Below are 15,405 nucleotides of genomic sequence, written 5' to 3'. Positions count from 1 at the left end.
GCAGCACAATTGTTTTCAAATATTACAAGTCAAATAAGACAGCATGGGTGTTGCTGTATCTTATCCTACTAGCTCCACTCTAAATTGGGGATCCTGATATGTCTTTTGGACCGCAGTATTGTTCAGGGGTGTGAAAGAACTAATAAACCTGAAAATACTATTATATTATGCCCAACAAATACAGTGTGTGGTTTTTATACACAATATAAAATATACCTCTCATCGAATCTGGGTAGAAGACACTCATCCTCCTCAAGGTTTTGTTACAAATAGATTCAGTTTACTGTACAGCTGTAGAATCTAAAGAACAAAAAAACTGTATACAAATTTTTAGGACCACACACCTATTTAATCTAAACACTCCCCAATTTAAAGCAAACAATCGTGATTTAAGTTTTAAGGACTCCTGTGTCCCACCCACATGTAGAGTCCACATGTCAGCTGGCTGTGTGTACTGTCCCTAATAATAAAAAAATCAAGCCCGTCAAAAGGAAAACACAATCACACTCTCTAAAAAACTTCAGTAATAAATATTTATGTAACAAACAATAAAAAATAGACCAGTTATGCAGATAAATAAGGAATATCTTCAAGTGGAATTCACTAAAAGTAAGACATAAGCGACCTTTTGTATTTTTATTTAACCACTGTGGAAGTTTAAATTTACTCTAAAGGTTATAGTACAGCCCCTTTAAGGCTGAGCAACCATAACATGCTGGATTGATATTTTTTCTAAAAAAAAAGTTTATTATATTGGGTGGAAGTAGCGAATGTTTGAATAACTTAGGTACTTGGAGAACTAATTAGTAGTAAAATGTTCTAGTTTAGTCTTTCTATAATAAAACTTTCCACCCTACATCACTGCCAGTGCTTCTGTCATGGGGACCATTCAGTTATTTAGCCTTTCTATGCATTCTGAAGAGTTTAGGTATTTTTTTATCCAGTTCCCTGCAGGAGGAACTAGATATTTATATCGTCAGTGTCCTTTTTACAACCCATGGTAATATATTTGACAACATGTGGTGATCCATTACCAAAAACTTCCTAGTAAAAGAAAAATGAAAAGACTAAATAAGGCCTTGAATAGCTTTATTGAAATTTTTATAAATAAAACATGCGCATTTCAAATGTAAACCCAAGTGAACTCAAGTGCAGACAATTTTTTAACCTCTGTCATGCAGGAGGCTAAGCTTACATTTAAAAAAACAGAAAGCAGCTTTAAAATACCAGGATGAAACACCAGCTTTTAATATCAAAGTATAAAGCAAAGCCATGTCCACAAACCTAATTTTTTTTATCCTGGTCAAATGCAATTTTAAACTTTTAAATGCTAACATAAATAAATAATTTACCAAAATGTGCACTCACAGAGTGAACTTTATTTACAATACACAATTTTATAACTTATTGTATTTGATTAGTTCAAGTGAAGATCATACTTTTTGCTTTTAACAATGGTGGGACTTCAGGTAGTAGATATGTGAAGTGGGCCTCCACACTTAGGGAGTTCCTGTCAAAGGCAGTATTGTATATGAATCAACAATACATTCTTCCAACTATATCAAAGGGAAAGCAGCAAATAAAATAAAAAATGTTTCAAACTGTTACACTTATTTTTGGCATCCCAGACTTCTTGAACACAGTTAATTAAAATCCAATTCAAGGTATGTATGCTTTATCTACTTACTGTACAGGTTCTGACTCTTGAACATGCAAATGCCAAATCTTCTATAATAAAGTTACCTTTTTTGAGATAAGATGTAAGGCTATGGTGAATTCCACCAAGAACGCACATGAAAATTAACAGACCTACCTTTAAACCAGTTGCCCATTAACAATTTGAAGGCAAGTTATATGGAAAAGTCATCTAAGCTTGATGCACAGTCGTTACTATGAATACAGTATACTATTAAAAATCGGACCCTATTACACGGCATGTAGTTTGCAAAATTGCCAAACTACCAAAAATGGGGTGGGGTGGGGACTTTTACAGCACAATTAAAATTTTTGGACTGACACCAGATTAAAATTACGCACATCTTATAAGCAAGGTAACAGGAATTATGTTTACAAAGTAGATCCAACAAGCAATGAGGGATACTTACATTTAATTGAAAAATTCAATTCCTTAATGCAGCATGAAATCCAGAACCTGTTCCACAGCAGCAGTAAGATGAACATAATATTCTGGAAGTTTACTTATACCACAAAAGGTTAAAACACCTTTTCCAAGTTATTTTCTATCATGATTAAGTTGCTTTTTAATCAACGTTTATTTCAGGGATAAACTTGAAAATTTGGTGTTGCAAGAATACTGCTGCACTTATTGGTCACATATACTAGGCAAATTGAAGTTTGTTACATGTATATGGACACACCTATCCAAAAATAAAGGCTTGGCAGTAATATTCTTGTGGTGTTACACAAAAACCAAATCCACAAATTGTTGATAATAACTCGCATCCGAAACAAAAAATCCATAATTCATCCAAACTGCAGCAGAAATTTTAAAGGGGTTTATTTGTGATTTCCTATACGTATATAGCTTGTGAATACAAGATTGTAAAGGTAATAGGAGACAAATTCTGTTAACGTTTTCATTGTGTTTCACTTCAAGTACTGCACAAGTTAAAATGTAATAAGGATTTACATTCTGTCATCTGAAATTTCCCATCTCAGATTTTATTTTTAATTTGGTGGGTAATTTCAATGCTTTAGTAGGTATCTCCCACAAGAAAGTTTTTCTCTGTATGGCTTCTAGGTCTTCCATTAGTTAGTGTGCATACAATTTTCATTCTCTATATCATTGTCATTCTCATTACTGTCTTCATCACTCTCTAATGGGATGCCTGTGGCGGCAGAAGCACCTTGTTTAGTTTCCCGGTCAAGAGGAAAAAAGCCAGTTCCACTTATTGTGTCCTGTCTCTGGTAGAAGAGCACATATGCTGCTTTGGACTGCAAAATAAGGAACAACCAAGTTTTAGTATTATCTCCATTTTCATAGGTTGAAAAACCAAGGCCCAGAAAGCCAACAATGGTATTCACTGAAAGGATTCTTTATTTGTACTGTTTTTCACTACGTCACCCAAATTCGTATTGGTATTTATGAACTGACATCATTAAGCCTTTCCGCAACTGCTTTCTACTGAAGAACGTAGTACTCATTTGGTAAGCCTTTCTAGATTTCCAAGGCTGTTCTTCAAGCCAAAGTACTAAGTACGTAACATTTTGGCATACTGCTATTTCAAATTACACTGTAAATCGGGGTGGGCAGACTTCAGGTTTGTGGGAGCTCTTTTGCTCTTTTTTTAATATAACCAACTGTAGGCAACTTTTACTCAGAGTAGACTCAATGAAATGAGTTATGTCATGCCATTATTTGACAGGCCTACTGTGTGTAAAAAATTGTTGGATTCAACTCTCAGATTAAAAAAATAATCCTGGGACCAATCAGAAATTTGTTCTGAGTTTAGAATAGAACTGAGCTCACAGTTCTTCCACACAAAACCCCCACCTCTGGTAATTCCCATTTCAGAAATGTAATGTGGGTGGGGTGGGGAAGTAATTTTGTCATTGCCATTATTATGTTGAGAGTCAGAAACCCTTGCTCAGAAATCCACCAAGAGATCCGTATTTAACTCCTGATTATCCCTGTTGTAAATTATTTTCTTACTAAAATATATATGCAAGTCCATGTTATGTCTTGTTTCTAGGAAAATGAAATATACTTGCCACTATTTGTTCCTCAGATGCAGTGGACACGCTACTGTCATCAAAGTAGTACCATTTCCCATCATCTTTATTTTTTGCAAAAGCAGTGTCTAGGATAGGACAAGAATATTTTCCCTTAAAGTGCTAATAACAGGCCACAATAAAAAATGTATTATATTATGAACAAACTAAATTACTTACAATGCCCTCCACCCATTCCTCCATAGTGGTTTGAAACTGCAATCAAATTATAGCGGCAAGGCCCAGCATTTGGATTAATAAGGAATTCCGACATATCCAAATCACTGTTTCAAAGAAAGTATCTCATTAATTCTGGATTTATATTCAATAACTGGTTGCAGGTTTTACATCTGATTTCAACACAACTGAGACAAAGCACTCACTCCAAACCTTATGCAAAGCAACAAATGTAGGTCTTTTAACTGGTACGTATTCATCAAGGCATTTTCATACACACTTATATTTACTGGGGGCCCTTGCTAAAGAAGAAATGGGAGAAGCCAGCCTATTTAGTGGTTAGAGTGTCAGACCAGGACTAGAAAGAACAGCTAAATCAGGCACAGGCAAACTCCAGCCCTCCAGATGTTTTGGAACTACAATTCCCATCACCCCTAGCTAACAGGACCAGTGGTCAGGGATGATGGGAATTGTAGTCTCAAAACATCTGGAGAGCCGAGTTTGCTTATGCCTGAGCTAAATCCATGAAGCTCACTTGAGCCTATCTCAACAGGATGTTGTGAATATAAAATTGGGATCTGGGAGAGCAATGTATTCTACCTCAAGTTCTTTGGAAGATAGAAATGTACTAAATAACTAAAATCAAGCAATCCTCAAGTAATAACAGCTCATTCATGTAGAAAGCTTTTAAAGGAGTATTTTTACTCTAGGCAACACTATCAATAAGAACTTTCTTCCAAGCCTTACTGAAGTCACAACTGAAAATGTATTTAAGATTAGAATGATAGGACCGTACATTAGTATCTGAGGAATTGTTTGGACAGAAACTAATTAGCATGGTAGCCCACTGCTAAGAAAACACAGGGGTCATTTTTAATTTGGAGCAGTGAAGAGCAGGTTGTGCAACATCAATGAAAGCTATGTAACAGCACAGAAAATGTCTTAGCTGTAGTAACCTTGAGCGTAAAGCAAGGCAAATGCAACTTATGCTAAGCAAATTATTCTTTTAGGGCACCTGGAAAATGCTTTGTTGTGTTCACAGTGAGTTAAGCCTACATCATCAATAAATTAAATAAATAAATCAAAACAAAACAGAAAAAACTAAACTATGTAATTGTTGTTAAATATGGTTTTCTTACTTTATAGGGAAGTCAACCAAAGTATCCAACTTATCTCTCATGTATCTGCTGTAAGAAAAACGTTTTAAATGCACTACCAGTACTGGTGGCAGCGACCACAAGTCTAGTTTTTTGGTAGCTTGCTGATGTTCTTTACAATTTGGGCAATACCTACAAGAAAAACACATTTCAAGTCAAAGCTTTGCGTCACAGTGAAATTAAAACACCATGTCATTAATGCTTCTCCATGACTGAGTAAAGCTCATCTTGACAAATACGAAGGTATTCTTTAGATCGGGGGCTGGGAAGCTGTGGCACTCCAGATTACATCCTGACAGAGGCTGGTGGGGTTTGGGAGTCCTAGGACACATGCTCCACACACCGGATTTAGGGCCTATACTCAATAAACTAAACATCTACTTATTTAAATTCATGATACTAATTAACAGTGTGATCTGGAGAGATCCCCTGCTTTTGTTTCTTCCGAAGCCTATGCAAACAGAATGCTTTACCACTCCTAATAGGGTTACAGAAAAGGTGATGGGTAAATGAATGACTAATCCTAGCTCTTCAGACATAAGTTATTTCTGGCCTGCATATTCGCTCTGCTCAACCTTCGCCAGCTGGTGCCTTCCAGATGTTTCGAAATACAACTCTTGTCAATCCCTGTAAATATGATGGGAGTCGTCCAAAACATATGAAAGGCATCAAGCTAGCGAAGGTTCCTCTAGCTCTTAAGCATATCTATACTGTCCAAGGGCTAAAAAACACACGGGGTAAGCTGGATTTATGACCAAAGTCTTTACGAATTTGAGGCACATATGTCCCTTTAGATATTTTCAAATTTTTTTCTTAAGAAAAAGAAGACGACTTAGGCTCATGTGTTTCTTGCCTCACTTCTCTCGCTAATGGAAGAAATATGTGGACCCATCTCTCCTAGCAAGAATTCTTTCAAAGTGTTAATTCTAACATGCAATATAGCAAGCTTTCACTCGACTTTGGTACACGTTTTAAAAAGAAAAGCCTGACTAGCTTTTCAGATACCTTTTAATTGAGTAACTTTTTAAAGAAATGTAACTGATATTATACTTTGAAGTCTTGTTACAGAAGAAATAGTTTACTCCAATTTATCCTAAATAGAACCCAATAAGGCAGACATGTATGTACAAAGTATTTTTTTTAAAAATGTGATCCCATTGAGATCTGAACATGAATTTTTGCCGGTAGCTCTTAGAAATATTAAATAACAAATACATTTTTTTGAAATTTTTAATCATATTTTTAATCCCTTTTTATAATGTTAATTTTTGTCACTTAAACGTAAATTTTAAAGTAAGTCCATCATGTGACATATCATATTAAAGCCCATGAAGAGATTGGTGTTTTTAGTTTTGACGTATCTCAATTCTAGGCTGAGCTTTTAAGGTTTTTCTGTAGTCTGACAAGGCAAAAATTGTCAATTTCTAGAAATTTCAAACCCTCATAACTCACAAATGGGATGAGATTTTTTAAAATATAAAATTTTAGATTTAAACTGAGTTTTGATCAGTCAAAAAGTGTACAAAATATTAAGAAAATTGAATGACACAAGATAAAAAAGTTCAATCACTTGATATGGAATGACCCTAGTAGGGGGCCCCATACTTGAGGCTTAGCCCTCTTTAGAGCAGGACGTGAAACTACAGTTGGGGTAAAATTTGCGCATCTTGTATAGTCAGGGATACAACCTGATGAGTGCTGTGCAATCTCCCCCCTCTAACCCCTTTCCGTCTACCCATTCAAACTCATTAAGCAATTGCTCTTACCATGGATCTTCAGCACCTAGCTTTTCCTTTGTTGTGAACAATTCAATGCAATCTTTTAATTTCACAAAGGGCTTTTTGGGAGGTCTATATTCCACGCTCTCATGTTTTTCAAAATCCTAAAGAGAAGTATTTCTTGCGTTAAGAGAACAAATAAAACAAAACTCATTTTAGTGATGTTGTCTTACTATAAAACAAGGTCTACAAGCTCCCAAATCTGGAAAAGTTAACCCAAATGGAAAACAAATTTTCCCTATATTGAACTATGCTAAATTATTTTGAAAGAATTTACCTTTCCCTAGGCCTGGTGTCCTTTTGCCCTGTTTTGGAATTTGTCTGATTTGGGGGTGAGCATTTAGGACAACCCCCAAAATCGAATGACAGGAGGTGGTGGTGCAAAGTGATTTCTGCTGGTTTGGGTGAGAAGGAGCTTACTATGCTGGTACAGAAGGTGAAAGTGAAAAAGAGGGAAGAATCTTCTCTGCTACCAGCTCAATAAGCTCCGTTCCCTGAAACCCTTTTGAGTTCTCAAGTTGTGGCCCTTGAGTTGGATACCCCCAATTACCCACCTCTGAACAGGGTACCCGTCTCTGAGTTAGGGATGGCCATTTTAGCCTATTCCTTAATTCAACCAGAATATTATTATTTTGTACAAAAAAATCACATACCTCAGCGGCATTTTCATCGAAGAATCGCTTTTTATATTCGGGGTCCCAATCCAAAGCCAAGAAAGATCTTTCTAAACAGAAGAGTAGAAACCTCCTTTAAAAACGCTGTATTTATTTTAATAAATAATAATTAGAATAATAGTCCTATAAGTACCAACCCAAACATATTAAGTGGCTTACATGAGTTTGTTTAAAAAAAAGTTACTTCATGAATATTTTTGTTCTGCATTTCTTTTAATCACATAGGCAATTTTGTTTTTTATCCTTTTAGAACATTGCCCTGGGCTTTGTACCTGCTAGATACAATGTAGGTACTTAACAGTACATAGTCATCTCTAGAACACTGTCTAAAAGGGCCAAGACTTGCTAACCATTTGCCAAGTTTGCATACACACCCATCTGATATACTGTATCCAGTTTAGGTATCAATTGCAACCAAACTAAGACACAGTAGCCAAACCTCAGCCAACCATGTTTTGGGAATCTCTAGATTAGAGGTAATGTAATGTGTTAATGTTGTGATATAACGAGTTATATGCAAGACTGTCTTTGAAGACAGCTCAGAAACTGCTTTTATTCTGTAATGTTTCTATCTTTAAAAAGGGTTTTTACTCAAGAACCATGCTTGGCCCCATCCCTTGCGGGCTTTCTGTGGTCCCTAAAGACTTCCTTATTCCACCAAGCTTTTTTTTAAAATTTTACTGTTGGTTCTCTATTTTCAATTTTATCTCCATTTTATTATATGATAGTTTGATTTTTTTTTATTGTAATCAGCATTCAGGAGCTTGCCCCAAAACAAAGGATAAAAATAAACAGCAAAGCAACAAAATACATACAACATTTTAACAGGAAATGTTAACAGAATGGAGTAGAATCAAAGCTACCCCACTATTAAAAACAACAACTTACCATCTAGCCTAAGTTGCCTGTCATCAAATCTAATATGCCTGGTGTCATCTTTAACATAATTGATGTCAGTGTTGCCTAAACTATTAAACTGGAATGTGAACAATCGCTTTTTGTGCCCTATAAGTTGATCCTTGCAAGAGTCTTCTGTGCATAATCCATTCTCGGAATCATTGTCCCCTCCAACAGAGTCTTCTGACTGGCTGTTTTCATTTTCAGAAGGAAGTTCCTGATCCTGGCTGGATTCATCATCTTGTTCATCAGTTTCCATTTCACCTGGGATGGAGGATATAGCGGCACCGCCTGTCATTTACACAGAACGTTACACATCTCACATCGTTGTGAATTTAGTGAACAGGAGGCACTCTAATGCAGAACCATAGATAGGAGTGTGCAAAACTCCCTGGTCTACAGGGAAACTCTAACAGGCATATACCAGAGTTGTGGGAAAAAACATAAAATTGCTAAGCACAATTTGGCTCTGCCACCCCTCACAAAGAGCTATTAAAATTGCTACAGAAAAAGTTGGGCATCATTTAATATCCTGTACTTCGCTCTTGCTTGAAGCTGCTACAGTCTCATCCTCACTCCAGAGCAGACTGAACACCTGCCCATTGTCCTTGGTGAAGGACGCTCCCCCTCCTGGGGGGGGGGTGTATTGTAGGCAGGCCACACACTCTCCCCGTGCACAGCGGGGGCGCTGCAGTCCCCCCTCATTATAGGGGAGTCCCAGCCGCATCACGCCCCCGGCTGACTAATCCGGTCAGCCAGGGGGCGTGGCTTACCATATTTAAGCAACCGCGCAGCTGGGGGTTCTCCCTCTTGGTTCCTGCTTCAGTGGATCTCCCGCCCTTCCACCCTTTTTTCATACGTTCAACATCTTGGCCTTGCTATGGACCTTGGTTGGTCCCCTGTTGAGGGGGCCTGGTAGAAATTTTTCCACTTGGCAAATTGGCACCAGCCATGTTGTTTTCGCCTACCTCGTAGTAATCGTCACAACTTTGTAGGTTTTGGCGGTTAGGCATTGGTAAAACCTGGTTTATAGTAGGGGAGGTTGTGGCCATCACCTGCCTCTCCTCTTTAAGGGTATTCCGTTAAAGGGATCCGGGGCAGTAGATCTCATCCGAAGCCCGGGTATGGGCTAGGGCCATGCCACGACCCCATCAGGGACCCTGGGGGAGCTCTTAGTTGATGTACATCAACAGGGCTCCCCTTACTGGTGGTTGACCCTTACCAGACTACCTGCATGGTGGGCAGGAGTCAGGTATAGTCGGTTTAATTCCAATGCCTAAGCCAATGCCACTCACATTCTGCATTCTGTAACCAATAAAGTTGTGGCTTTAATTAGCCCATTAACCTAAAATACTGGTGTCCATGTGTTTTATTATTCAACAAATGGGGGAGGGCTCGGGGCCTTGACACGCAAGAAATATGGCCCCACCACAAGTGTTTTGTCTGTTTCTGTAATGTGGTCCCTGAGATCCAAAAGTGCTAGAGATTTAATGGGAGGTTTACAACAATCAAGGCAGGTTTCAGAGCACCTTTCAAAGTTTTAGGCAGCTATTGATAATTCAGGTCTTACTTGGGGATCCTTCTTCATGAATTCCATTTGGGCCATTACCATTGATACCATTGTCCTTGCAGCACTGCAAGGATGCTTCGGTGTCTTCTGTTTCAGTAGACGTTTTCACATATCGGCTGGAACACATCAATTGTTACACATTATTTTTTTAAAAAATATATATTTTAATAAAAAGTTTCAGCATTTTCCCACGTAACAAATAGTGAAACATCTTAAGACAAAACAAAACAAGGTGATGCACAATATAACTTTCCTCCCATCCTCAATGTGAGCAGTGCTCCTCTTCCATGAAGCTGTGTAAGAGAACAATAACTGCTATTACTGTAGAAACACAAGAGTTTACTATATACCAAGCTATCCTTCTGAAACATTTTACATTTATTCTAACTCGTTAGTGTATTTGCAAGGAAAAATAAATAAAATGGATCAGGCACAATTGTGACACTAATGGTTGTGCAACTATGGCCAAAGTCCAGGGCTACAAAGCCCAGGACCCCATCCAAAACAATTCAAACAGCGTACATAATTATAGATGCCCCTTTTATTGTTTTTACTTTTAAAATATATCATTGTCTGCAACAAAATGATGCTTATTCCAAAGTAAATGGGTTTAGCAGAGAAGCACTAGAAGCAACCTCCTTAAGCCATCATGGAGATTGGATTAAAGTGAATTAAAGTGAATCTGCATATGCTCAGACTATTTACTTCTTTACTGTTTTTTGTTATCCCTCCCTGCCCCCTCTAACGTATCAGGAGTGTAATGAATGGTAAACAGGGAGGATCAAAGGTCTTTTTCAATTGTGATCATCCCTGCTAACATTAGCATTGTTCTGGCATCCAGGTGACCTAACACAGCCCTCCATTTCCTTCATGGGGTCTAGGCTAGCAATGTCCAAATATATGACATACATTCTTAGCGCAATTAGGAGTGCATTCCCAGCATTTCTCTTGTACGCTTACCACATTCTCAAAAGCAGAAGATTGTACAGCTTATCTTCAGTATTGTTTCTAGGCACTGCTATAAGGAAAGGCTGACCAAAATGTGTGGAACCACTGTGGTGGCTGTAACCGCTGTGCCGAAACTTCTCCCTCAAACAAACTGGAATTACAATTTGCTCCGTATCTTCAGTTCTGTTGATGCCAATTTCAAATCTAAGGCAGAATACAGACCCACACAATTAAACATAGTGACATAAATCACACAATTTTGCCAAGCAGTCAATAAAAGAGCATCTCCACCCCCATCGTTCAGCCCGGACACTGAGATCCAGTGCCGAGGGCCTTCTGGCAGTTCCCTCATTGCGAGAAGTGAGGTTACAGGGAACCAGACAGAGGGCCTTCTTGGTAGTGGCGCCCGCTCTGTGGAACACCCTCTCTTCAGATGTCAAGGAAATAAACAACTATCTTATCTTTAAAAGACATCTGAAGGCAGCCCTGTTTAGGGAAGTTTTTAATATCTAATGCTGTATTGTTTTTAACACTTGATTGGAAGCCACCCAGAGTGGCTGGGGAAACTCAGCCAGATGGGTGGGGTATAAATAATAAATTATTATCATTATTATTATTTAGTAGACGAAACCACATGAAATTCATGACAAACGGAATACCGTTTAGATTAAGTTTGTTTTCTACTTACACATAAATGTCATCACGCTCCATAATACTACTCAGATTTTCATCCATTGCAAATATCCTATGGAACCTATGATTGTATATATCAGTAACTATCATCTAAAAAAGAAATAGAATACGTTATCACTTGAATTCGCTTAGGAAGTCAGACAACATTAAACATGATCTACAATTGTCCATTCAGCATCATACCTTATCTGCAGCCACCCCAGACAAAGTTGACAATGCTGTGCAGAGATCCTGTATATTTCCAATTTTTGGAACTACTACTTTATACTAAAAAATAAAATACAAAGAGTGTCATTAATAAGAAAGCGGAAAGGCAACTTAATATAACTTCCAACTTTATACATTGATGTGACTATGAGATTGGCTATGAGAAGGAAGAGTGCCCTAAGAAACGTATCTAGCTGAGATTTGCCAGTATAAATAAAGCTGACGTTTATATTCAAATTTCAAAGAGTCTAATTCCACACATGGAAAGGGAAAGAATTTAGATTAGAACCAAATGGTTCAACTAGTGAGGAAATTTCCTAGGATCTCATGAACAATCGGTTACTGAGCAACCACAGATTAAGCAGGCAAACCTATATTTAGCCAAACTAAGAGGCATCATTGCTAAATGCCAAGTGCTGATTTTTACTTTCTTTTTAATATTCGAATTTTGGAAGATTATTGGTTAAGCCAAACTCAGTTTTCTACTGTGGAAAACCAGAGATTCCAAAATAATTTCCACCTTTCCAGTGACCTAGCACTTGGTGCAACTAAGGTCTCCATATAGCAAGAAATGATAGCTGATCTGCTATAAATCACCACATTATTTCCCCTTAAAAATACATTTTCATAGCCTATGAGCTCAGTTGACTTTGACATATTGAGGTGAGGGTCACCCAGAAGCCTAGGACACCAATCTCTGATAGCCTGTGTGCGTGTTGCAGGGGACAACTGTAACGTTGCATTTCGGATGTAAGGAGCAGGCCATGTCCCATCTCAAAGCTGTCATCTTCCAACTTGCATTTTCTTACTTGCCTTCCAAACACACCCAGCTCCTTTCCAGGCTGCAGTAAAGCATTACCATCTTTCTTCGTTGTAGATTTCACTTATAAACAAGTGCTATCATCTACTAGATCACCTGGCAATTCCCCACACCCTTTTTTATTGCTTGTGTTTATGCATCCAGCCTCATTGTGTGTCTATTTATAAATTCTGCCTACTTGAGAAATTATATGTCAAACAAGTCAATTTAATGAACAAAAGCAGATATTCATCAACGTAGAAAATAAACAAACATGCACTTAGCTTGCACTATTTATAATGGTTGTATCTGGTGACTATGGCAGCAGAATTTTTTAACGCAGGCAAACGATGCAGGTTTGAGATACATACACACTGAACAACTACGATCAGTGTTCGAAACTCCCATTGCTCTAGGCGCGTTTTGCAACAGGGAATTTCATTAGCACAAGCCATTTCTGAGGTCTGGGCCTAAGATTTCAGATTAAAACTGTGAAGTGGAAGGAAAGGAGGACCTCTTTCTGCCTCCGCACTTCCAGCTACTCTCTGAAGACTGGAGAAGAGACCCTCTTAAGAATATTACAGGGGTGGGCATGAGAAAGACTAGACCATGTGAAAAATGAACATAATATTTTCAGCTTTCTATTATAGTTATAAAGAAAAGTGTGCCTAGACGTTCCATTTTTGCACCCATAACCTAGGTTTAAGGTGCCATTTAGCGCCTAGCTTTCGTATCTCAGTTTCTAACACAGACTACGATCAACACAAGAATTGATTGGGCCCTAACAATAATCAAAAGGGGCCTGACTCAGAACACCTGCTACATTTCTTCTGTTCTTTTTCATAATATAAGCAGACATATCAATTTCCTTTATCAGCTGCAAGATTTTTTGCTGTAATGTGCAATTATAATTAGTACACAACTTCAAAACAGAAACCCAAACACAAAATGCCAGGGATTAGAGAATAAAGTTAGAACAATTTAAACACTAAAAGCAAGGAAACAAAATATTGGTCAAACATTGCTTTCAAGGGCTTCATGAACTCTGCTGCTATTCAAGATAGTACAGGCAGAGTACACATGTCTACCATGAGGAGCATGGAACGGTTACATAAGGCAGGTATATTTAATTCACCTGAAAGAAGCAAATTACAATTTATTCCCTAGTAGACCATGAAAATCAGAACATGCGTAAATACTATACTTCTTACCTGCATAGGTTTGGCAAGTGGATCCATTCTAACTAAATAAACTTCCAAAGTGCGTTCTTTTTTCATGGGTAGTGGAAGAGTCAAGTAACAAAAGGGGTCAAATGTTACGGAGATCTTAGCACATTCTGGACATACTAGGGTTGATTTAAAAAGTCCGTGGAATATATCTACAATGATGGAATCATTTCTCTTCAAATGGTTCTCCCAAGCTTCTTCAGCAACCACCTAAGTAAAAGCAAATGTTTGAAATAATGTATTTTTGCCCCCCATGAACTGTTTTATAACACTTGAATGTATTGAACAGCGCATGAGTGTGTAATGATTAGCACCAACCGACAGGGACCACATGAATTAGAAGGGCCAAGTTATTTTAAGCAAAGGCATTAGAAAACACCATGAAAGGCAAGAATGGTAGGGCTTCCTCAAGTTAGCAGAAAGCTGGGATATGGCATTTACCACCTCCCAATTATCTGGAGTTTTTATTATGAGAAACGTCCAAATGTTTTCCATACAGAAAAGTCTCAAGGAAATAAAACAGCTGCAGAGTAACCCAGACTTAGATTGTGTCTCTCTTCTATATTAAAGCCATTCTAATACTACTAAGAAATAGGGACGCAGGTGGCGCTGTGAGTTAAAGCCTCAGCGCCTAGGACTTGCCAATCGAAAGGTCGGAAGTTCGAATCCCTGCGGCGGGGTGCGCTCCCGCTGCTCGGTCCCAGCGCCTGCCAACCTAGCAGTTCGAAAGCACCTCCAGGTGCAAGTAGATAAATAGGGACCGCTTACCAGCGGGAAGGTAAACGGCGTTTCCGTGTGCGGCTCTGGCTCGCCAGAGCAGCGATGTCACGCTGGCCACGTGACCCGGAAGTGTCTCCGGACAGCGCTGGCCCCTGGCCTCTTAAGTGAGATGGGCGCACAACCCCAGAGTCTGTCAAGACTGGCCCGTACGGGCAGGGGTACCTTTACCTTTACCTTTAATACTACTAAGAATGTAAGAGATACTGCTATCTTATCTAGCATTCTGTTCCCATAGTAGTCAACCAGATACCCTTGGAATGCCCCCCCCGCCCCCCAAACAGGACATGAGACTAGCGAAACAATACCACTGATTCATGATTCACAAGCAACTGGTATTCAGAGGAATACTGCCTTTGGTTCTGGAGGTTCTATAGTCATCATGACCATAACACCTTAGTCTACTTGCTTTTTTATTTGTGTCTAAGTCGCTCTGGGAGCGGGGCACAAATGCTTTAAGTAAGCAATTTCCTGTATAGGAATGTATAGGTATTGAAAGGAAAGTCTTCAAGTATCAGTGGAAACTAGGGCCTTGGCTAAGATTTCTATTACAGTAATAAAACAACCAAATATTTTAAATGGAATTAGCCCTTTCGAAATACAGTGGTTACAAACGCTTCGGGTTACAAACTCTGCTCACCCAGAAGTAGTACCTTGGGTTGAGAACTTTGCCTCAGGATGAGAATGGAAATCGCGAGCCGGCGGCGCAGCTGCCGGCCCCATTAGCGAAAACGCGCCTCAGGTTAAGAACGGTTTTGGGTTAACAACAG

General features: G+C 38.6%; 1 protein-coding gene across 4 annotated transcripts in view; it reads right to left on the bottom strand.

Moving 5' to 3' along the window:
• Nucleotides 1-1,072: 1,072 nt before the first annotated feature.
• The window catches only part of USP15 (ubiquitin specific peptidase 15), a 53,156-nt gene continuing 38,823 nt past the window's right edge, over nucleotides 1,073-15,405 (bottom strand). For 2 of the 4 annotated variants that reach the window (XM_081928007.1, XM_081928009.1), the window contains 12 exons: nucleotides 13,844-14,068; nucleotides 11,810-11,893; nucleotides 11,622-11,716; nucleotides 10,946-11,137; nucleotides 9,986-10,101; nucleotides 8,407-8,706; nucleotides 7,498-7,568; nucleotides 6,833-6,948; nucleotides 5,049-5,198; nucleotides 3,913-4,016; nucleotides 3,733-3,821; nucleotides 1,073-2,955 (listed from right to left, as the gene is read on the bottom strand). In XM_081928007.1, coding sequence (XP_081784133.1) covers nucleotides 2,770-2,955; nucleotides 3,733-3,821; nucleotides 3,913-4,016; nucleotides 5,049-5,198; nucleotides 6,833-6,948; nucleotides 7,498-7,568; nucleotides 8,407-8,706; nucleotides 9,986-10,101; nucleotides 10,946-11,137; nucleotides 11,622-11,716; nucleotides 11,810-11,893; nucleotides 13,844-14,068 — 1,728 coding nt within the window. In that variant the 3' untranslated portion in view covers nucleotides 1,073-2,769. The remainder of the gene's footprint in view (nucleotides 2,956-3,732; nucleotides 3,822-3,912; nucleotides 4,017-5,048; nucleotides 5,199-6,832; nucleotides 6,949-7,497; nucleotides 7,569-8,406; nucleotides 8,707-9,985; nucleotides 10,102-10,945; nucleotides 11,138-11,621; nucleotides 11,717-11,809; nucleotides 11,894-13,843; nucleotides 14,069-15,405) is intronic. The other 2 variants (XM_081928008.1, XM_081928010.1) reach the window with 1 other exon arrangement.

This window comes from Podarcis melisellensis (assembly GCF_964234715.1).
Source record: "Podarcis melisellensis genome assembly, chromosome: 10".
NCBI classification, from domain to species: Eukaryota; Metazoa; Chordata; class Lepidosauria; order Squamata; family Lacertidae; genus Podarcis; species Podarcis melisellensis.
The sequence above is the reverse complement of the archived record's forward strand: the minus strand, read 5'-3'. Positions and strand labels throughout refer to the sequence as shown.